The sequence below is a fragment of the Nerophis lumbriciformis genome, linkage group LG25 (assembly GCF_033978685.3).
Source record: "Nerophis lumbriciformis linkage group LG25, RoL_Nlum_v2.1, whole genome shotgun sequence".
Lineage (NCBI taxonomy): Eukaryota > Metazoa > Chordata > Actinopteri > Syngnathiformes > Syngnathidae > Nerophis > Nerophis lumbriciformis.
Genome location: NC_084572.2, coordinates 29050730 through 29075042, shown reverse-complemented (window position 1 = coordinate 29075042; position 24313 = coordinate 29050730). Strand labels below are relative to the sequence as shown.

Genomic DNA, 24313 nt, shown 5'->3' with positions numbered 1-24313 from the left:
AAAACTTTAAAAAAAAACTTTATACTGACAGATCTAAAGTTGATCTAGAGATTTAAGCGTTGAATAATCCTTTTTTTCTAAATTATACATCACTTTTTTTTAAAGATTTGTATGATATGTATGTATATACTGTATGTATATACAGTAGCTCACATATTTAGTGTCATTTAACAACTCAATGTTCGACGATTCGACTGCGAGGTTAATAGTCGACTCAGACTTGTCCGAGAATCGTTGCATAGTCGGTGGGCTATTCTAAGACACCCCTAGTAACTACAGAAAGAGTAACATAAGAGTCTAGAGGTGACACGTTTTAGCCAACATGCTGTTTGGACCAAACCTGTATCCTGCTGTTCCCCCAGTCTGCCACGATGATGTTCCCGTTGACGTCCACCGCCACTCCTGTGGGGGCGTTGAACTGGCCGTTACCCTCGCCGTTAGAGCCAAACTTCAAAAGGAACTCCCCCTCTGTGTTGAACACCTACATTGAGGACAACAAAATGATCTAGTCACTACCAGAAAGAGGTAATGTAGCCAAATATTGTACTTAAGTAAAAGTAACGTTACTTTAGAGCAGGGGTGTCAAAAGTGCTGCCCGGGGCCATTTGCGGCCCCGTAGCTAATTTTTTTTAATTGCCTGCGGTGTAATTGTTAGCATCCTAATATTACCATTATAGCTTCTTTTTTTTCCAGCCACCCCCGTGATCTCGGGAGGGACAAGCGGTAGAGGATGGATGGATGTAAAAAATATGAATACAACTGGAATAACAATTAGAACATAATAAAAATGTGAATACATAATTATACATGTGTACGTTTGAACTACTTTGCATATCAAAACAATTAGCAAGAAGAGTAAATCAATAAAAAAATACATAAATACCAGTAGATAGAAAAATTATATTCTTTTTTATATATATATATATACACACACACATATATATATATACATACACACACATATATATATATATATATATATACACACAAATAATATATATATACACAAATTATATATATATACTGCACACACACACACACACACACACACACACACACACACACACACACACACACACACACACACACACACACACACACACACACACACACACACACACACACACACACACACACACACACACACACACACACACACACACACACACACACACACACACACACACACACACACACACACACACACACACACACACACACACACACACACACACACACACACACACACACACACACACACACATGTCTCCTCTGACTAATTTTGTAGTCTAGTTGCCAGTAGGGTGGGCAATTTGTGCTTAATTTATGCATAAACATCTGTGTCATTTGTGCATAAAAAGTTTTCCCAAACAAACGGCTCACAACTGTGAATCTGTATATATCTGTATCATGAATCAATTTAAGTGGACCCCGACTTAAACAAGTTAAAAAACTTATTGAGGTGTTACCATTTAGTGGTCAATTGTACGGAATATGTACTGTACTGTGCAATCTACTAATACAAGTTTCAATCAATCAATGTTCTCATCCTTCACTGAAAAGAGCCGTTCAAAACTCTCTATTTGTTCACAAAGGTCACATCTCAATAGGGCAGTCATGTGACTGACACGCTCTGTTTGATTGGTGGTAGGGAGTCAAATGTCACTAGTGCTTACATTGGATTGGTTAATCAGAGTCATGTGACAGCGCACGCTGGAAAAAGTGTCTGACAATTCTTAACAATTTGTCCCTGCAAGCAGTTGTCAATAGATTGCAAAATAAATATAATGACGACATAAATAAATGTAGCGATCGGAATCAACCTCAGTGTAAGGGAGTAAAAGTATTGTTTCTTCTTCACAAATCTACTCAAATAAAAGTAATTCAAGCATTAAAACTACTCTGACAAGTACATTTTATCCAAAAAGTTACTTAAATAAATGTAAGAGTAAATGTAGCGGGTAGTTTAAACTGTGACCCTCCCAGACAGTAATACAACTAAAAACACAAAACCCTCAGCTTTAGTGGTAAAATGGCTGAAAATAGAACTTCTACTGAAAATGTCATATATGGCGATAATTAGAGCAATAATTCCCTTACCTTGACTGAGTGGTTGTGGAAATCCGTGATGATGATTTCATTGTTGCTGTTGACAGCGGCAAAGTGAGGCCCTTCAAGGAATCATGCAAAAATAACAATAAATGAAGTCGAGTTCGGAAGCATCTCAGCAGACAAAAAATAGTTTGTATTAGTAGTAGACATGAACAGCGTATGATGCACTTTATATATGTTCAAAAGTTAAATGTACTAAAGCAAGTATCATTCATTTGACTGCAAAATATGCCTCGAAATTAGCAGAGGATTGACGCTAAAAACTACACGTCACGTGTCATCAGCGGTTGTTTCGATACAACTTTTTTCCTTCCGACACAATACCAATATTGGAGTCTTGAGTATTGGCCGATACAGATATTGAGCCAATACCAACACCAACCGTACATTATTTTATAATTTTATTCTGTGGATTTCTACTTAGAAAATACTTAAGTGAAATTACTCCAACAGAAAACACTTGTGAATATTAAAAAGTTAAACACCAACCTATTTATTATTTCCCTTTTGGCTTGGACTTATGCTGCGTTTAATTAGGTTGAAGTGGAGTGATAATTCATTAGGTTAAACTCATTAGGCTGAACTCATTAGGCTGAATGACGCGGACACGTTTGTTACTGTATACTATCTAATATGCTTCTGCCTTGGAGACTTTTTATGCACTGCAAAAAGTCAGTGTTCAAAAACAAGAAGAAAAAAAAAACTAAAATTAGGGGCATTTTATTTGAACTAAGCAAAATTATTTGCCAATAGAACAAGAAAATTTGGCTTTTCAAGACTTTCCAAAACAAGTAAAATTAGCTAACCTCAATGAACCCAAAAATACCTAAAATAAGTATATTCTCACTAATAACAACTGTACTACTATATGAGTATGTATTTTCTATTGTTTCATTGAAAATAAAACAGCAAAGTCCATTTGGCTGTCATCTGTTTTAATTATGAGACACAATTGTGTCAAAGTCATGATTTTCTTTTTTTTTACATGCTTGAAATAAGAAATTATTACTTTAAAAAAGTAGTTTTATACTTGTGAGTGTTGATGACACAGCTTTGCAACAGTTGATATTCTAGTTTCAAGCATGTTTTACTCAATATAGGTCATACAATCTCAGCAACAAGCTGTAATATCTTATTTAGATAATTTAGGACCAAAATCCTTAAAACAAGTAAAACACTAACATAAAATCTGCTTAGTGAGAAGAATTATCTTATCAGACAGAAAATAAGCAAATATCACCCTTATTTGAGATATTTAATCTTACTTAGATTTCAGTTTTTGCAGTGTGTGTAAGTAGTATGATCTTGATGATTCTTGTTTATATTGACAAATGTGCTGTTTTAGACTGCAATATTGTTCAATTAAGGACACTTGTGTGCTTAGCTGTTGTGTATTTAACCTACATATAGTCTACCATGTTTATTCACCTTTTGTAAATGACTTGACTAAAATACAAGAAAAGCTTGTGTACTTATTAGAGGACATTTAGATGTTAACTGGCTATCCAGCTTTGCACAAGTAAACAGGACTGTTTTTTATCGGAGCTGATATCAGAGATTTTAAATGCAAGCCACTATATTCCAATACTTGTTTTTTTTTGCCGATATCACACTGATATCAGTATCAGATCAAGACACCCCTTCTTATTATTAACATTTTACATTACACCAATCCATTCATTTTTTTTACAGCTGTGTTCACATTTGAATGCGTAAAACTACAAAAACCAATAACTGCCGAGATCACTTACTCACCGATGCAGCGCTTTTAACATATTTTCTAACTTTACATTGGATTTGCCCTAGACAGGCTAATATTAGCATTGGCGATTTTACATGGCGATTTCAACACCTCCAAATTTGGTAATGAAAACGACAGCTAATATGAATGTTACAATCAAACAACGGATGTGTAATAACCACAACACTTACAGTATAAACACTTTGTGGGATGAACCATAACACATTCAGCTTTGTGAAAAAAGATACTTCCGACATACTAATAGATTCAAGATCCTTTAATAGTCTCAGGGCATTCAATCAATTGCAAGTGAATTGTTTGATTAATCAAATCAAATCAAATCAACTTTATTTATTAGTCTTAGAAGACGTTTTGCCTCTCATCCGAGTAGGCTTCATCAGTTCATGCTGATAGACTTACATTGGTCAGATCTAGTCTTAGACTTAGATTGGTCAGATCTAGTCTAGCAACTGGTGCCAATACCTCAGAAGGTTTCATCAATTCATGCCCATAGACTTAGATCGGTCAGATCTAGATCTGACCGATCTAAGAAATGTACTGTATATGTTTTTGTGAACATTCAAGACCATTTAGTGTCTTTGATGAACCTAGCACAAACATTTTCATTACCTACAATATAGTCTTCGATGAACCTAACAAACATGTTTTGGTAATTATAAGCAAAAGTTTCCTTATTCAACAATCCTAGTAGTGTTTTTTTAAAACATCAACAGCCATCTGAATTCGACTAGATCTGACCAATTTAAGTCTATGAGCATGAACTGATGAAGGCTACTGAGGTATTAGCACCAACCGCTAGAATATATATTTCCAATATAAGTCTAAACTAAATCTGACCAACCTAAGTCTATGAGCATGAACTGATGAAGGCTACTGAGGTATTGGCACCAACCCCTAGAATAGATCTGACCAATCTAAGTCTATGCGCATGAACTGATGAAGGCTACTGAGGTATTGGCACCAGCCGCTAGACTAGATCTGACCAATCTAAGTCTAAGACTAGATCTGACCAATCTAAGTCCAAGACTAGATCTGACCAATCTAAGTCCAAGACTAGATCTGACCAATCTAAGTCCAAGACTAGATCTGACCAATCTAAGTCTATGAGCATGAACTGATGAAGGCTACTCGGAAGAGAGGCGAAACGTCTTCTAATACAAACCAAACAGTCCAGTTGCGATCGATTGAATGCCCTGGGATTACAATGACCTGGATGAATGAGAACATTCATAGACATCCCCTAATATTATACAAACATCACATTTTCATTGAGGCTCTAAATTAAAGGAAACATGTAACTCCTGGAAGTGCAATTGTATTGCAAATGAGATGCAAATGTTCTCATTTCTCTGTTCTCAATTGTTGATGACTGATGATAACAACCAAACCTAACCCCCCCAGACCCCCTCCACACCCCGAATTGTAAATAATGTAAATAATTCAATGTATACACCCTGATGATTATCTTGTGTGATGACTGTATTATGATGATATTATATATGATAGTATATATCTGTATCATGAATCAATTTAAGTGGACCCCGACTTAAACAAGTTGAAAAACTTATTCGGGTGTTACCATTTAGTGGTCAATTGTACGGAATATGTACTTCACTGTGCAACCTACTAATAAAAGTCTAAATCAATCAATCAATTTAATTGTAAAACGAAAACAAGATTTAACAGCTATTATAAATAGCTAATTTTTAAATGTCACATTTGAAAAAAAAGAAAAGAATATCAAACAATTAACATTCATTAACACACATGAAAGTACCGAAAATTGATACCATTGAGAACCAATGTAGATTCTCAGGTACCGAGAATTGGTACTGTATCGGTTCACATGTCAACGATACCCCAGCAGGCACAAGACATTCAAACAACGTTGAGAACTTGTTGAATTAGGTCCTGACGTTGAGCAACTCAAATCTAACTTTGGAAAAACATCCCTTTTGACTACGTTTAATCAATGTTGGGTTGATTTGACCGTTGAATTTTGGTCATTTTCCAACCAATATTCTACAACACAAATACAACGTTGAAACAACATGCTTTTTGACAACGTTTATTCAATGTCAGGTTGTGACGTTGATTTGACCATTGAAATGTTGGTAATTTCCCAATCAACAATGTGGATCCATCGTTAGACATCAAAGTTGTCTCAATTTACAAATATAACTATTTTGCAACGTTGTTTCAAAGTCAGTTTTAAAGGAAATGTATGTATAATCAATGTCTTGTGCTTGCTGGGACCCATCCCTTGTTTTGTTGCTGCTCACCTGCAAACTGCTTGTCACCGTTGCCACGGTTGCCAAACTTAGTGACCAGCTTGCCGTTGACCTGAAAGATGAAGATGCAGCAGGCCTTGTTGTCGACCACGATAACGTGACCGTTTTTGTCCACCGACACGCCTTTTGGGCCCATCAGCTTCCCTGAGCCGAGCTTGTTCTGGAAAAGTGCAGCCAATGCTAGTTAAAAAAGACACAGGTAAGAAGTTCCTTAACACTTTGCTGACCCACGATGAACTCACCTTAAACTTGCCATCACTAGAAAAAATGCTGACCCATTTGTTGTCATAGTCAGCAATGATGATGTCGCCACTCGGATGGACAGCCACTCCGGTGGGTCGCTGCATCTGACCGGGAGTCCTGCCCCGGACCCCAAAACGAGTTCGGAACAGGCCCTCGTTAGAGAAAATCTGCAAACAAAATGGAGAATTTAAACTCTGCAGTTCGCCACCTTTTTGGGGTACGGCAAAGCCGTCTTACCTGCACGCACTGGTTGTTGCTGTCAGCTATCAACACTTTGCCAAGAGATGCAGCCACGCCCTGAAGATTTGTGAACTCTCCTTTGTTTCGCCCTTTGGTGCCTGGAGAACAGGAGAGTGCAGACTGTTATGATGCTAGAAGAAAGACTTTTAAATTAATGTTAACACTGTCTTTAACAAAATGTTTGTTATTACGAAAAACGTGCCTATGACCCGTTGAATACCCCTAATTGTCTTGTATGTAAACGAAAACACGTACACCACACTGGCAAAAAAAATGCCTCCCTTAAAAATAGTATTTTTGCTTGTAATTAGAGATGTCCGATAATGGCATTTTTGCCGATATCCGATATTCCGAACTCTTAATTACAGATTCCGATATCAACTGATACCGATATATACAGTCGTGGAATTAACACATTATTGTCATGTCTGTGTAATCATGTTTTGTTTTAGTCATGTCATGTTTTGTTTTGTTTAGTTATTGGACTCTTTAGTTTCTGGCTTTTCACTCCCTTGTCTTGTTTCCATAGTTACCCATTAGTTTCACCTGTTCCACGTTTGGACTCATTGTGCACTCTTGTTTGTCACCATAGCAACCCATTAGTTTTCACCTGCCCTCACGACTCACGCACCTGTCTTTAATCATGTCACTATTATTTAAGCTTCCAGTTGCCAGGCTGTCTGTCTGGCGACATCATACCCCTGTCACACTCTGTTTACCTCTGCGTACTTCATGCCCTGTCCAAGTAAGTAGTTTCTATTCATGCCACAGTTAGCGACTTTTGTTCATGTCCTTAGTTTTTTTGCCCACGTGCAAGTATTTGTTTTCATAGCCAAGTTGTTTTACCTCCGCTGTGAGCGCCTTTTGTTTATACCTTTTTGTATTTTTTTGAGTTAGAATTAAAATGTATTCACCTTCACGCCATGTCTGGTCCAAATCATTTGCACCACGGGAGAACAAACCTAGCCATAGTCCAAGTCTTGACACATTATTATGCCTAATTTTGTTGTGATGCCCCGCTGGATGCATTAAACAATGTAACAAGGTTTTCCAAAATAAATCAACTCAAGTTATGGAAAAAAAATGGCAACATGGCACTGCCATATTTATTATTGAAGTCACAAAGTGCATTATTTTTTTTAACATGCCTCAAAACAGCAGATTGCACACACACAACTATTTAACATTTGTAAAAAGTCTCCGATGCACGACTCTTCTCCTCCCCGGCTTCTTCTGGCACTTTTTTTCCACGCTATCTTTCCAACTCCAAACTCAACAGAAAGGTGATATTCGAACGCTGCTAACAAAGTTTGACTGCCAATAAAAAAGTAAGCAACTGTCACTAGAGATGGCTTTTTTGCCGATATCCGATATTCCGAACTCTTAATTACAGATTCCGATATCAACTGATACCGATATATACAGTCGTGGAATTAACACATTATTATGCCTAATTTTGTTGTGATGCCCCGCTGGATGCATTAAACAATGTAACAAGGTTTTCCAAAATAAATCAACTCAAGTTATGGAAAAAAAAAATGCCAACATGGCACTGCCATATTTATTATTGAAGTCACAAAGTGCATTATTTTTTTTAACATGCCTCAAAACAGCAGATTGCACACACAACTATTTAACTATTTGTAAAAAGTGTCCGATGCACGACTCTTCTCCTCCCCCGGCTTCTTCTGGCACTTTTTTTCCACGCTATCTTTCCAACTCCAAACTCAACAGAAAGGCGATATTCGAACGCTGCTAACAAAGTTTGACTGCCAATAAAAAAGTAACTGTCACTAGAGATGTCCGATATTCCAAAATTGTCCAACTCTTAATTACAGATTCCGATATGAACCGATACGATATATACAGTCGTGGAATTAACACATTATTATGCCTAATTTTGTTGTGATGCCCCGCTGGATGCATTAAACAATGTAACTTTACCATGAATTGATTAACGTGGACCCCGACTTAAACAAGTTGAAAAACTTATTCGGGTGTTACCATTTTGTGGTCAATTGTACGGAATATGTACTGTACTGTGCAATCTACTAATACAAGTTTCAATCAATCAATCAAAAACAAAGTTTTCCAAAATAAGAGAACAACTTCAACTCCAGTTATGGAAAAAAGTGCCAACATGGCAGTGCCATATTTATTATTGAAGTCACAAAGTGCATTATTTTTTTAACATGCCTCAAAACAGCTTGGAATTTGGGATATGCTCTCCCTGAGATAATCCTGATACCCATTACAACTATGGGAAATACTATACTTTTACTTTCACAATGTGCATTATTTTTTATTTTTTTTAAACATGCCACAAAACAACAGCTACAAAAACAATGAAGGCACACACCTTCAGTCCAGAGTATACTAGGGCCTACGTTCGTGTTTTACCGGATATGTACCGCTCCGTACAGCGGCGTTTTAAAAAGTCATTAATTTTACTTCTTGAAACCGATACCGATCATTTCCGATATTACATTTTAAAGCATTTATCGGACATCTCTACTTGTAATGAGCAAAAAAATCTGCTGATGGAACAAGTCAAAGTTGTCTTGGTAAGATTTCTTGAAATAAGACGCTTTAATGACGCTTTAAAAACTTAAATGATCTTGAAATCAGCAATTAAAAAAAAAACACGTATTATTAGCTTATTACTGGTATTGCAAAATGTTGTGGCTTATAACAAACTTGTGATGCTCAAAAGTAGTATTTTTTTTCATCAGATCTATTGCTTAAAAACTAATTCTTCTGTCTCACTGAAAAACTACTATTCAGGAGATTGTGACTTACATTAAGTTTGTTTAGATATTTTGACTAAAGATTAGAAATATACTTGGTTCGATTGTGAGTTTTTTCAGTGTAGAGTCTTTGAAAACATCCATCCATCCATCCATTTTCTACTGCTTATTCCCTTTGGGGTCGCGGGGGCGCTGGAGCCTATCTCAGCTACAATCGGGCGGAAGGCGGGGTACACCCTGGACAAGTCGCCACCTCATCGCAGGGCCAACAAAGATAGACAGACAACATTCACACTCACATTCACACCCTAGGGCCAATTCAGTGTTGCCAATCAACCTATCCCCAGGTGCATGTCTTTGGAGGTGGGAGGAAGCCGGAGTACCCGGAGGGAACCCACACAGTCACGGGGAGAACATGCAAACTCCACACAGAAAGATCCGGAGCCCGGGATTGAACCCAGGACTACTCAGGACCTTCGTATTGTGAGGCAGACGCACTAACCCCTCTTCCACCGTGCTGCCCTCTTTGAAAACAATCGTATTTCATGTGTATGGAAAAATGTAGTGCACGTGAGGATTGACCAATTATCAACGATGTTTGCCAAAATGGTCTTCAGTGTTTAAATACAATGTTATGTCCATTTAAGACTAGTCTAAAGTGTCTTCTAATGTTTATGAAAACACAAATTCTATGTACAGTACCGGTATGTCGAATTCAGATGGATTTTGATGTTTGCAAAAACACTGTACGAGGTTCGTTGAAAAAGAAAACGGTCGCTGAGAATTACAAAAACATGTACGTTAGGTTAATCAAAGACACTGAATGGTCTTGAATGTTTACAAAATATATACAGTACATTGTTTGTTGAATGTCTGATGTCTACGAAAACACTTCTTGTTGGTTCACAGGAGTCCAGATCGTCTTCAGTGTATACAAAAACACATATCTTAGATTTGATATGTTTGCAAAATCCCATAAACTAGGTTAATTGGAAAAGGAGTGTCTTGTTGCCCCAGCAGGCACAAGACATTGATACAATGCTGACATGTCCTTTAAAACTGACTTTGAAACAACGTTGCAATATAGTTGTATTTGTAAATAGAGAAAAGGTTGATGTCCAACGTTTGATCCACGTTGTTGGTTGGCAAATGACCAAATTTCAATGAGCAAATCAACGTCCCAACCTTACATTGAATAAACGTTGTCAAAAAGCATGTTTCAACGCGAGGTTTGAGTTGCTCAACATCAGGATCTAATTTAACAAGTTCTCAACGTTGTTTGCTTTTGCCTGCTGGGGTTGGATGGCTGTTTACCAAAACCTGTTTGTTAGGTTAGTCCAGTGCTTCTCAAATATTTTCTGGTACCTCCCCTAGCATGAAGAAAACCTTCGTACGACACCACCCCCACTCTCCGCCGCGACTATAAATTATATAATTTGTTATAAGTACACTTCTGCATAACATTGTATCTTTATTAACATTAAAGAAAACAAAAACAATCTAAAGAAAGATGCATAGATTAACTTAAAACGGAGAATGGTTGTATTAACATTATTTTTTAGTCTGTAATAGAAAAGATTTAAAGTGCTTCAATTTGCCTGGAATTAAAAAAATAAATACTAATCCTTGATTTTTGACTGACTTGAACCATTTTATACTGAAAAACAAGATGAAATAAACTCGATAATAGATAATTCATTCAAATTGATCAGCAACCTTAACTCAGGAGCACAATATATAAAACATGTCAACCTACAAAACAAAAATTCATAAATACAATTGTGCTGAAGTCATGATTAATGTCTACAATGACCACGTTTTGTAGTGCACAGCTTTTCGGAACGGGGTTTCGGAGCGGCCAGGGTCTACTAAAGATCCCAAAAACTCATTTTAAAACCCATGGAGACCTGGCATTCCAGGCTATAGCTCCCAGACTCTGGAACAACTTGACACTTTTAAGAAACATTTGAAAACTTCTCTTTTTAGTAAAACTTTCAATTAATGCACCTTTTAACTATCATTTTAATCCACTTTGTATCCTTTTTTGATGCTACCTCTGTGTTTTATTTTAATTGTTGTTTCACTTCTAAGTCTATAACAAGATCTGATAGCTCAATTACAGCTCTTGTTATTACCAAATCTGTGTTATATGTGTTTTATGTTGCACGATTGCACCAAGAAAAATTCCTAGTTTGTGAACCCGTTCTCAAACAATGGCAATAAAACTATTCTGATTCTGACTTTACCTTTGTTTTGTACAGCGCTTTGTGATTTTATCAGTGAAAAGCGCTTAATAAATAAAATGTACTTACTTACTTACTTACTATGATACTGCATGATGCTGATAAAGCGTCATTCGGGATGCGTCCCCCCTGGCATCACATCGCCCCCCCTACTTGAGAAGAACTGGGTCAGTTTAAAAGACCAAATTGCTTTTGATGTTTATAAAAACAAGTATGCCAAGTACAGCAGTGACGTGCAGTCACTAGAGGCAGGTGAGGCAGGGCCTCACCTGCCATCATGGAAAGAAAAAAAATGTAAAAAGAAAAAAAATTAATTAAATTGTTATATGTATCCAGTGAGTATACTATAAAGTTATTTTCCATTTAACTTCACTAGTTTTAGATTATTTTTATTCAAAATCGCTGAATTTTCACATTTGCCGTTCAAATACTGAGAAGAGACGGTGCGGTGAACAGCAGCCAGTTGAGGCACGTCACTCAGTGCCTCAACATGGATTCCGGACTCGGCTAACTGCTGGCCTGCTGTGCAGTGAGACTGTATTGCTATATGAATTATATTATACATTTCCATAGTTTAGTTAGCTGAGGTATATAATGTACAGTGTATTTTGTCAACAACTGTATGTGTGTAACGTATTTCTTGTGCTGAGAGATCATAAAACGGCTGCAAAAGACGCACTGGCTGAGGCTCCAGTAATCCCGCCTCCTGCACCCCCGCCGTAGAATTGTTATATCAACTAAAGCCCACACTTAAACTTTCCACGTGCAAGATTGAATCTATTTAAAAAAGTTATTTCATAAGAAGTCAAAAAGTGCAAAAACAATAATGTTCGTGTTGGAGGAGTTGTGAATGACTGCAGGGCCACAACATTAGGTACACCTGCAGACTGCAGGTGTATCTAATTCACAACTCCTCCAACACAAACATTATTGTTTTTGCACTTTTTGGCTTCTTATTAAATAACTTTTGTAACCTATTTTCATGGGCTTTCCTCTTTGTGATGTTAAGTTCCTGTTATGCGCTGTTATACAGTATATGCCTTGAGCTCTTATTCTGAAGGCGCTAAGAGCGGAAGTGATGACACGTTGCGGAGGTTTTTGAAAGAAGGTAAATAAAGTGGTCCTCGTGTAAACTGGAGCCTCCGTGTTTGTTATTTTGTAGTTTCATACAGTATAGGCGACATTTATAAACCCTTGGTTACACTTTTTTAAATAGATTCAATCTTGCACGTGGAAAGTTTAAGTGAGGGCTTTAGTTGCGGCGCATGGACTTAATTTATAAGTAAAGGTAAGACCATAATAACGTTTTTTTTATTAAATGTGCTTTTTTGTGTGCTACAGTTTGTATGTGTAAAGTTAAAGTTAAGTTAAAGTACCAATGATTGTCACACACACACTAGGTGTGGTGAAATTTGTCCTCTGCATTTGACCCATCCCCTTGTTCACCCCCTGGGAGGTGAGGGGAGCAGTGGGCAGCAGCGGCGCCGCGCTCGGGAATCATTTTTGGTGATTTAACCCCCAATTGCAACCCTTGATGCTGAGTGCCAAGCAGGGAAGAATGCTGGTATGAGCTTTTAAACATAACCCGTTAACTGCTGCCAATCAAATGGTGAATAAGATACTCTTTAGGGTTCATATGTTTGTAAATCTGACTGTGATGAAGTCATTGCCTCACCAGCCATCAACCTCACCGCACGTCACTGAAGTACAGTATGTTAAAAACAGATTGTCCTTGATATTTGCGAAATCACGTACACTACACTAAGTTAAATGGAAAACAAATTGTCTCCGATGTTTACAAAAACATGTATGTTAGGTTAATCAAAGGTTAATTGTAGCATGCTAGGTTGATCAAACATCTCAAATGTTTACAAAAACACAGTTTGTTAAATTGCCTTAGAAATTTACAACAAAAAAGCACACGTTAGTTTTGTTGGACTATTTTTGTACGTTAGGTTCAGTGAATGTTCATTTGTAGTTGAAGAAAAGGCACATGCTAGGTTAATCGATGACTGCAAACAATCTTCAATGTTTCCTAAAGCACAGTTTGCCAAATTGTCTTTGAAGTTTTCAACAAAAAGCGTTGCTTCGTTTCATTTGGACGAATTTGGACTAAAACTTTCTGTTGGTCTGCTGGAGTCTAGTTTTTAGTTTTAGAATACACCTCACGGTGCAAGCTGGACACATCATCAGTGATTCTCCCGGGGTCATAGGGTGTTTCGGGTCTTAATCAAACACCCTCTCCCGGGCGACCCAGCCAAGGGTGATCAGTCCCTCGACTTGTGTCCAGGTAAATTGTGTATAAAAACATGCGTCTTAGATTCAGTGAAGTCACTAAAGTGTCTTTGATGTTTGCAAAGTCACTGACGCCAGCTTTTTAATGATTACATAATCCTTACTTTGATCGAAATCTATAAAGTTAAAGTTAAAGTACCAATGATTGATTATTGTCTGCATTTGACCCATCACCCTTGATCACACCCTGGGAGGTGAGGGGAGCAGTGAGCAGCAGCGGTGGCCGCATAAGTTGCAGTGGTGTGCCGTCAGGGCCAGCAAGGCCATCTCTGCTGGCCTAACATAAATCATGATCATTAATTCGTAAAAGTTCATTTTATTTTGAATTGACTTTCCATAAATATATACAAGTATTCATCTTATTCTCCTCAAGTCATATTAGGCTCGAGTGTTGCTCTTTTAAGTTAGAGCTTTTATCCAATCAGAAATCAGCTAGCTTGTTGCCAGCGCTGTAGGAATTCTGCCGGAGGCCTTCTGACCCAACATTAACGACGGCTGCGCAGTTTTACGAACGGAGGACATTCAGTTAACAGACAGTTACGATAGCCAATCAGCTCTAAAGTTGTTGACAGTAGCCTTACGTTGAACGTGACTGTGATTGGATACTCGCTTGTCTCTCCCTAGTATCCAATCACAAGTTGTGATTTACGAAAGCAGAACGTGGCACCGGAGCCATACATACCCGGCCAGCGGAGAAATCAGCGGTACTCACTTTTTTAACCAACAAAGTAGCAGAGCAAAACATTGATTAGGTGGCACATATAATGCTTTGCCTGCCACTTCTACAAGCGGTATTGTGAGTTCAAATATATATTTTCACATTCAATACGTTTTTTACATTTATTCTTGTTTTGACAGCCAAAAAAATAGCCCTTTTTGCACACTAGTGACAAATTGAGTTGATTCAATGCGCAGTAGTGCGCAAGTGTGTTTCTGTATAGTATTTTACAAGCCGTGGTCATGTGGGGACATAAATTATGGTATTTTGAGAGGTATTTATTGAAGTCGGACTAATTAGGACATCACTGAAGGCCTAGGTGGGAAACGCACTGCTAAAATGTCTTTCATGTTAACAAAAATGTCAATTTTAGACTAGCTGGTCCTGGATATTATTTCACATCATAACTTTGGAACTCCATCCATCTATCCATTTTCTACCGCTTATTCCCTTTGGGGTTGCGGGGGGCGCTGAAGCCTATCTCAGCTACAACTCGAATCCATGAATTGATTAACGTGGACCCCGACTTAAACAAGTTGAAAAACTTATTCGGGTGTTACCATTTAGTGGTCAATTGTACGGAATATGTACCGTATTCTTCGGAGTATAAGTCGTTCCGGAGTATAAGTCGCACCGGCCGAAAATGCATAATAAAGAAGGAAAAAACATAAGTTGCACTGGAGTATTAGTCGCATTTTTTGGGGAAATGTATTTGATAAAAGCCAACACCAAGAATAGACATTTGAAAGGCAATTTAAAATAAATAAAGAATAGTAAACAGGCTGAATGAGTGTACGTTATATGACGCATAAATAACCAACTGAGAACGTGCCTGGTATGTTAACGTAACATATTATGGTAATGTCACACCGCGGTGAGGGATGTCTTGTCTTGGTTTTTTCTGTCTTGTGATGTGCATGTTTTAGTTTGAAAAGTAACTCTCCTCTCGTTTCAGGTCACTTGCCCTTCCTTTTGTGTCATCAGTCTGACGTCATCCCGATTCCCTGATTGTTTCCACCTGTTCCCTATTACCCTCATGTGTCTTATAAGTCCACTCCCTTTGTTCTGTGCCAGATTGTTTCGTTTATTCGTGCTCTCTAGCATCCATGTACCGGTCTTGTCTTGCCTTGTCTTGTGATTAAAGTTCCTTGATCCTGAATCCCTTCGTTGCTATTTTGAGTTTTCCTTTCTTCCTCCTCAGCAGAGTGATTTTTTTGTTATTTAGTTTATTCAGCCGAAGTGGTGAGTTTCAGTTATTTTTCATTCTTTCCTCAAATTTTTGAGTGACAATTTTTGTTAAAACTTTATTAGATTAAATAGTGTAGAATTTTTCATAGCTGTTGTTTCTTCCTCCTGTTGGAGCGTTTTTTGTTTATACATTTTATAGCATATACGGCGCCAATTATAGTTCGTCTTTGCTTTTGTGTTTTCCTCCGTTCGGAGTGATTTGTTGTTCCTATTTTTTTTGCCGATTAGTTTTTGGTTAAAATAGATATTGTAATCCTTGACTTTGGAGGTGAAAGGAAGCTGTCAAAATAAAAGCCAGTCTAAGTTCCCTACTCTGCATCTGAGTCCTATCCTTTTTACCAAGCTTGACAGGTAAGAGTCACTCAAATAACATATATAACATGCGATACGTTTACCAAACAATCTGTCACTCCTAATCGCTAAATCCCATGAAATCTTATACGTCTAGTCTCTTACATGAATGAGCTAAATAATATTATTTGATATTTTACGGTAATGTGTTAATAATTTCACACATAAGTCGCTCCTGAGTATAAGTTGCACAAACTATGAAAAAAACTGCGACTTATAGTCCGAAAAATACGGTACAGTACAATCTACTAATAAAAGTTTCAATCAATCGAATAGTGACTACAATACTGAACTTGAAACTTTGGTACCTATCCTGAAGATGAGATCGTCCTCTATGGGGTTCTCTTTCCTCCTGCCGGTGCTGTACATACTGGCCGGCCTCTTGATGGCCCTCTGTTTGACGTGTCCGCTGCCCGGCGACTTCAGCCTCTTCTTGACGCCGTCGGAGGCCGTGGACACGTCCGTAGACTTGGTGGCCTTGGTCCTGAAGGGGCTGCCTTTAATGTGCTGCTCATAGAGAAGCAGCGACAAGCTGAAGGTACCCTCTTTCGGGGCTGTGAACAGGTACTCGTAGGTGCCGTTCTTGTTGTCCACTATCTCCCCGTCTCCTTTGCCGCCGTCCGCCGAGGAGATGTCGGCGGTGAGGACGGCGTTGCCCATTTTGCAAAGCTCCCCGTCTTTGTCCTTAGTCGTGATGGTGATGGAGGTAGGCACCCCTACCACGCAGTGTCGTAACCCCTCGCCGGTCGCGACCGTCTCAGACGCCACGGCGTTGGTGGTTACTACAGTGCCGACGTTGTGGATGGACTTCTTCAGACCCTCCGTCTCGATGTGGAAGTCCAGCTGGTCGTTCTCTCCGGGCCGCAGGGGGAGGTCTCGTGCCGCCAGCTCGGCCAGACGCTCGCTCATTTGCTTCTTCACCAGGAGGACCTCGGCCTCGGTGCCGTGGCTCAGGGCTTGCTCGGTGAAGCTGCAGCTGCTGTGGATGCCCTCCTGGCCCTGCATGAGGCTGTCCAGCTGGGCCTGAAGCACCTGCGGGGGTGGACACAAGGGGGCAGCAGAGTTACACTAGGGTTGGCTTAGGACAGGGGTCAGCTACCCAAAATGTTGAAAGAGCCATATAGGACCAAAAATACCCAAAAAAATCCTTCTGGAGCTGGAGTCTTATAAGGAAGACAACACATTATGGAAGTGTTTATATTAGCTATCTAACTATCAAAATGACTATGTTTCGCAGGCTGACGCAAATATATGTTGATAGAAATGTTGAAATTTAATATTTATTCTACCAATTTTTTTGGAAAACATGAGTAAAACGAGGGCTTCTCAGAGGGTGAGATAACTCCTGGAATGGAATCTTAGAATGGCCAAAAGGTATAGATGTGTGTGTCTAAGTTAACGGAAACAGCAGGCTGTCTTCTTCTAGTGGATTTTTTACAATCTTCGGCAAGCTGGTTAACGTTTGCTGTGGTCTGGAACAACATGGCACGCAAACTATCAGAAACAGAAAGAACAGTGTTTTGTTCAGGAGAGAACACACAGAAGATACAACAAATAACAGAAGAAATTAACAAATTAAAAAGATGGTTTGACAAAAACAGACTATCGTTGAATCTCAGTAAAACTAAAATAATGCTATTTGGTAACAGTAGAAGAGAAAATCAAACACAAATACAAATAGACGGAATAGAAATTAAAAGAGTAAATGAAACCAAATTTCTAGGTATAATGATTGATGATAAATTGAACTGGAAATCCTACGTAAAAAATATACAACATAAAGTAGCAAGAAACACGTCAATAATGAATAAAGCAAAACATGTTCTAGACAAAAAAATCACTTAATATTCTCTACTGCTCACTAGTGTTACCATATCTCAGTTACTGTGTAGAAATATGGGGAAATAATTACAAAAGTACACTTCATTCATTAACGGTGTTACAAAAAAGATCCGTTAGAATAATACATAATGTTGGATATAGAGAACACACAAATCTTTTATTTATTGAATCAAAGATACTGAAATTCTACGACATAGTGAATTTGCAAACAGCTAAAATTATACACAAAGCAAACTATAACCTGCTACATAAGAATATACAACAATTTTTCTCAAAAAAAAGAGAAATATAATCTTAGAGAGAAATGTAATTCAAAACATTTGTATGCACGTACAACACTTAAGACATTCAGTATATCAGTATGTGGAATTAAATTATGGAATGGATTAAGCAAAGCAATCAAACAATGTACTAATATGATCCACTTCAAGAAACTCTTCAAACTTAAAGTGTTTACAAAGTACAAAGAAGAACCATGATAAACATTCTGAATTTATTTAACTCATCCATTCTTTCATTCTTTCACTCACAAAATAATCTTACTTATCTCAACATATGAAATGTAACTTACTTCACCAATTATTATTTATTTACTTACCGTATTTTATTGTGATTACTTATGGAGTATATTGTGAATAAATTGAGAACAGGAAGTGAACTAAAGTTTTAGCAACTGTTATGTAAAAGAAAAGGGGTAGGATTAAATAAGCTCTGCTTCTTCCTACTTCTTTTCGAACATGTTGAAAAGAGAAACTGGAGATTGTGATGTATCATGTTGTATGCTTGCATGTTCGAAATAAACTCAAACTCAAACTCAGAAATGCAGCCAGCATTACATACAGATAATGTGTCATGAGACATGCACATATACACAGAGGACATAAGTAAAGGATATTAAATGAGCTCAAATATACCTACAAAGGAGCCATAATGATGCAATATGCACATACTGCTAGCCTAAATAGCTTGTTAGCATCGATTAGCATGCAACCATGCAGTGACCAAATATGCCCGATTAGCAATCCAACAAGTCAATAACATCAACAAAGCTCACCTTTGTGCATTCACGCACAGCATGAAACGTTTGTTGGACAAAATGAGACAAAGAAGGAGTGGCATAAAACACATCGGAGAAAGTTGTACAAGTAAACAAACTACGGTGCATTCAAGGACCGCCGAAATTAGTAGGACAAAACAGTGAAGCATCAGTGAAGCATGTTTAATATAAACAGTGGGATTTCTAACAATTAGGACGGTGTGTGTCATGTTTGCTCTCTTACAGAAACAAACTTAAAACAAAAATTATATATTTTCCACCATCTTTTCCATTTTCATACATTTTTGAAAAAGCTCCAGGGAGCCACTAGGGCGGCGCTAAAGAGCTGCATGTGTTGCCGACCCCCGGCTTAGGACAAACAACAAACTGCCACCACTTTGGATGTACATTTGGACTCTCAAGACAGATCTTTTGGAGAACACTTTTCAATGCATTCCTTTGCCAAAGTCCTTAACAGTCTTCTGTCACGAGAACATGAAAGAACCCTGACTCAGGACACAAAAACACATGCTGACCGATCTAAAGATTACGCAATTTACAGAACTGCTGCAAAGCCCGGGTGACATAACCCGGCCAAGGTCCCGGCAAACTCACCAGAATCTGCCTGTCACATTCTTCTTCTGGTTCTCCCGCCGACGCCATCGAGCCATGCACTTATCTCACACCCAAACACCCCCTACATCCCCTCACAAGTCCTAAGTCCTGGTCCATGCATGCGAGAAGGACTCCCTAGCTGAACATGACACACCCTGAGAGAGTGAGACTGCACACTGGCCCCATCTATCTACAAGCAGATGGAATATAATCTGACTCCACCCTCCTTCCAGGCTGCAGGCCTCTGACTGTCGCTCATCAGTAGCATGTGATGGCGAGCCCCCCCTGAGGGGCCAACAACCCAACCGGATGATTGGATGTCTGGAGAAAAGAGGGGGTGGAGGGCTAATTTAGGCCCTTCCTCTTTTTCTTTTCAATGCAACGTGAGACCAGGACACTCCCATCTTGATTGTTTTGGTGGTCTTTACCTTCTGCTTGAGGCCGAAGTTGACTTCCAGCTCCATGAGCAGGACGCTCTTGCGCACGTTAAGCGTCTTCTGCAGCTCGTCGAAGGCGGCGTGGATGTCCTCCTCGATGGAGCTCTTCTGACCCGTCAGCCGCTGCAGGATCTCGGACAAAGTCAGCAGGGCGGCATCAATCTCAGGAAGCCTTGAGGAAAGTTGGAGAAAGTGACATGGATGCAGAGGTGAAAAGTCGCTCAAATAGTCATCCTTTTAGAGGTAGTTTTGTTGTGGAAGGACGCTTAGATCAATACCCGTTTGAAGGCCAGTGACATCATTCTGTTGCATTAAGTATATTCAAATAAGAGAGTTCCCTCAAATGCAGCCGCCTTTTCCTATTTTTTTATGGAGAAAACACAATATCATATGCTAGATTTCCTGAAACATGTTTCAGTATGGTGTCACCAAGCTAAAGTCATTTAATGTAGGTAATAGGGATAAATAATTACTATATAACAAAAATGTACATCAATTTACAACAGTTAAAACAATTTAAAGTGTTGTAAATTATTATTTCTATATTTTTGTTAATTTACACATTTTGTAAGAATTTAATAAATTAATATAAAATGTTTATAATTGGTTTGAAATGTTATACGTTTGTTTTTAATATTGTATATATGTTCAAATGTTTTTAAAAATCTGTAAAAAAAAAAAATATATACATTTGTATTTTATATTTTTGTTGTCGTATTTCCTTCATGACATTGTTATTGAAATGTTTCAAATGTTTTACATTTTTATTTTCAGTTTTTTGTTGGAGTTTTCGAAAATGTAAATGATACAAAATTGTTTGAATTTTGTTGAACTATGTTTATCTTTTTGTAAGAAACATTGTTTAAAATATTATATATTTTTATTTTCCGTTTTGTTGTTGATTTAAAAACTTTAAATGTACATTGTATATATATATATATATATATATATATACATACATACATACATGCATTATGTATTGTTTTGATTAAAAAAGTTGAATTTGTTTAAAATTAAAATTTGTATTTTCTATATTTTATGGTGGTTTTAAAAAAATGATTTGAAAGATGTACATTTTAAATATGTTTAAACTTTTTTAAACAAATTCCAATTTTGTATAAATTTTTGGATTTTTTGTTTTCCCAAATGTCTTGTTTGGATTTTTTTTCTTAAATTTTGTTTAGACTTGTTTTTTCCACATATGAACATTTGACGCCATAAACGCTGAACTTAATTTTTCTTTAAAACCATAGAATTTCTGTTCTTTTACAAAATGTTTAAAAAATCTGTTGAAAATAAAAAAAATCTATTTTCTATTTTTGTTGTCATATTTTATTCATGATATTGATATTGAAATGTTTAAAATGTTGAAAAAAATATATATTTTTGTCTTTCGTTGTAGTTTTTTCAAATATAAATTATGTAAATTTGTAAAAATGTTGGAATATGTTTATGATTTTGTAAGAAACATTGTTTAAAATGTATATTTTATTGTCTTTTTTGTTGTGAGATTTAAATCATGTAAATGACTTTGATTTGAATGTTGTAAATTAGTTTTAATATGAATATAGTATATACACATACACACATTTTTTTATGTTTTGTTTTCCTAAATGTCTTGTTTAGATTATTTTTTTCCAAAATTTTGTTTAGACTTGTTTTTTCCACATTTGACGCCATATACGCTAAACTTAATTTGTCTTTAAAACCATAGAATTTCTGTTCTTTTACAAAATGTTAGTCATGCTAACATGTAGCCACCGAGGTGAGGTGAACAGGAAATTACCTAAAGGATAGAATTATAGATTTGAACGTGGTTGATCTTTTAAAGCAGTGGTTCTCAAACTTAGTACCACCTCAGAAAACACTTGGCTCTCCAAGTACCATCATAATGACCAACATTAAAATACAATAGATCAGTAGGCATAAGTATTCATTAAAAACAAGGCAGAGGTTTTATTTATCAAGTATATGTATTATTTGGGCCACTGTAACATTACACACAGTTTGAACAGTAACACTGTGTTTGAATATTTAATTAAGTGATGCTTTGGTGTACCACTAGATGGAGCTGGCGTAACACAGTTTGAGAATGACTGCTCTAAAGCCTCCCAGCATTAGGACACAACTGATGACAAAAACATTTCTGCACCTCCTCTTGACCGCATCCAGCTGGCCCTGCAAGGAGGCCTTGTGCTGCTCCACCACGTCTTTAAGAGGCACAGTGGGATGTTCTCCGTGCTCGCCACTCGTACACTCCTGACACATGGCCGTCTCGCACGGCGGACAGTAGAACTCCATCACCTAAACCGCCGGAAGAGATGATGGTTCGTTATTCCAGAGCCATATTTCTTCATCCGGTTCTCCTGGTGGTCTCTACGTACATTGCCGCCATGGTTGGGGCAGGAGAGCAGCTGCCCCGCCGCCACCGTGGTGATGTCGTTGAGGGCGGCGGCTTCCTGGCTGCAGCTGCCCGGCGAGCGCTGCAGGACGTCCATCAAGTTGGTGATGAAGAAGTTGTTCTGCAAGGCCGCCACGCCCTTCTCGGGCAGGATGGACGTCTGGCGGCACACGGGGCAGGACAAGGTCAGGCTGTGGGCCGGGATGTAGTTCTGCAGGCACCTGGAGCATTTGGACACTTTGAGACGGGTTCAAGTGTCAGAATAATTGTATCTAATTTATCACAAAACTTTGTGCTGCCATGAGTTCCCGGCGAGCAGACAAAAGCGGTCTTTGATCCTACCAAACAAAAGGCTTGTAAAACTCCACTGTGTAGGATGGGGAGCGACATGAGGGTTCTGTTTCTTTGATGTACTGTAATCCACAGAAAGATTTTGTCTTGACCCGAGAACTACAAAGCGGAGAGGAAGCAGAGCCGGACTCCTCTCAAGGCACCTTTTCTTTGAACTGTTCTGTGACCGAGGGCAACGGCTGTTTACGACCTTTTCTTTGAACTGTTTTACGACCTTTTCTTTGAACTGTTTTGTAATCAAAGGCGATGGCTGTTTACGACCCCAGTGCCTTCGAAACAGCTGTTGCCATGTAATCAGGGAAAGTCAAATAAAAGAGGAGGCGTACAATCTTTCGTCAGAGCGTGGAACACTGTACAAGGGTACAGGTGTACGCGTTTCTCCTCATTGAACCAAATGTAATTCTGTCTCTGTTTAATTCCTTGCTTCTTGTCTTGTTTAAAGGGGAACATTATCACCAGACCTATGTAAGCGTCAATATATACCTTGATGTTGCAGAAAAAAGACCATATTTTTTTTTAACCGATTTCCGAACTCTAAACGGGTGAATTTTGGCGAATTAAACGCCTTTCTATTATTCGCTCTCGGAGCGATGACGTCACAACGTGACGTCACATCGGGAAGCAATCCGCCATTTTCTCAAACACATCATCGTCGGTGTGTTGTCGGAGGGTGTAACAACACGAACAGGGACGGATTCAAGTTGCACCAGTGGCCCAAAGATGCGAATGTGGCAAGAAATTGGACGAAATTTGTTCAAAATACGAGGCTGTGGGGAAAGCCGACGAAATGGTCAGTCGTTTGTTCAGCACACTCTACCGACGAAAGCTATGCTACGACAAAGATGGCAAGAATGTGTGGATATCCTGCGACACTCAAAGCAGATGCATTTCCAACGATAAAGTCAAAGAAATCTGCCACCAGACCCCCATTGAATCTGCCGGAGTGTGTGAGCTATTCAGGGACAAAGGACCTCGGTAGCACGGCAAGCAATGGCGGCAGTTTGTTCCCGCAGACGAGCGAGCTAAACCCCCTGGATGTCTTGGCTCACACCGTCCCTTATGCCACCGAAGATGATCAAGAGAAGAATATCGACCCTAGCTTCCCTGGCCTGCTGACATCAACTCCAAAACTGGACAGATCAGCTTTCAGGAAAAGAGAGCGGATGAGGGTATGTCTGCAGAATATATTAATTGATGAAAACTTTATTCATTACTCGCGGTTTTACGTAAATTATTATACATAAACTGTGTTTACCAATAATTTAGCTTAAAAACATTTTTTTTTTTTAATCATTCGAGTACATTCGGGTAGTCTTGTGTAATGCAGTATTTTGTGTCTATTTAGGTATGGTTAACCTGAGTGAAGTCTGTGTTACAGGTT

The 24313-nt window shown here is 38.3% G+C and overlaps 1 protein-coding gene across 2 annotated transcripts in view; it reads right to left on the bottom strand.

Annotated features, from left to right (window-relative positions):
• Positions 1–24313, bottom strand: part of trim2a (tripartite motif containing 2a) — a 39989-nt gene that overhangs the window by 4477 nt on the left and 11199 nt on the right. The window contains exons 3-11 of one of the 2 annotated variants that reach the window (XM_072916082.1): positions 22565–22741; positions 22333–22484; positions 20172–20352; positions 16559–17282; positions 6646–6746; positions 6408–6575; positions 6157–6325; positions 2101–2171; positions 341–481 (exon numbers count right to left, since the gene is read on the bottom strand). In XM_072916082.1, coding sequence (XP_072772183.1) covers positions 341–481; positions 2101–2171; positions 6157–6325; positions 6408–6575; positions 6646–6746; positions 16559–17282; positions 20172–20352; positions 22333–22484; positions 22565–22678 — 1821 coding nt within the window. In that variant the 5' untranslated portion in view covers positions 22679–22741. Of the gene's footprint in view, positions 1–340; positions 482–2100; positions 2172–6156; positions 6326–6407; positions 6576–6645; positions 6747–16558; positions 17283–20171; positions 20353–22332; positions 22485–22564; positions 22803–24313 lie in introns of both variants that reach the window. The other variant, XM_061984135.1, reaches the window with a different exon arrangement.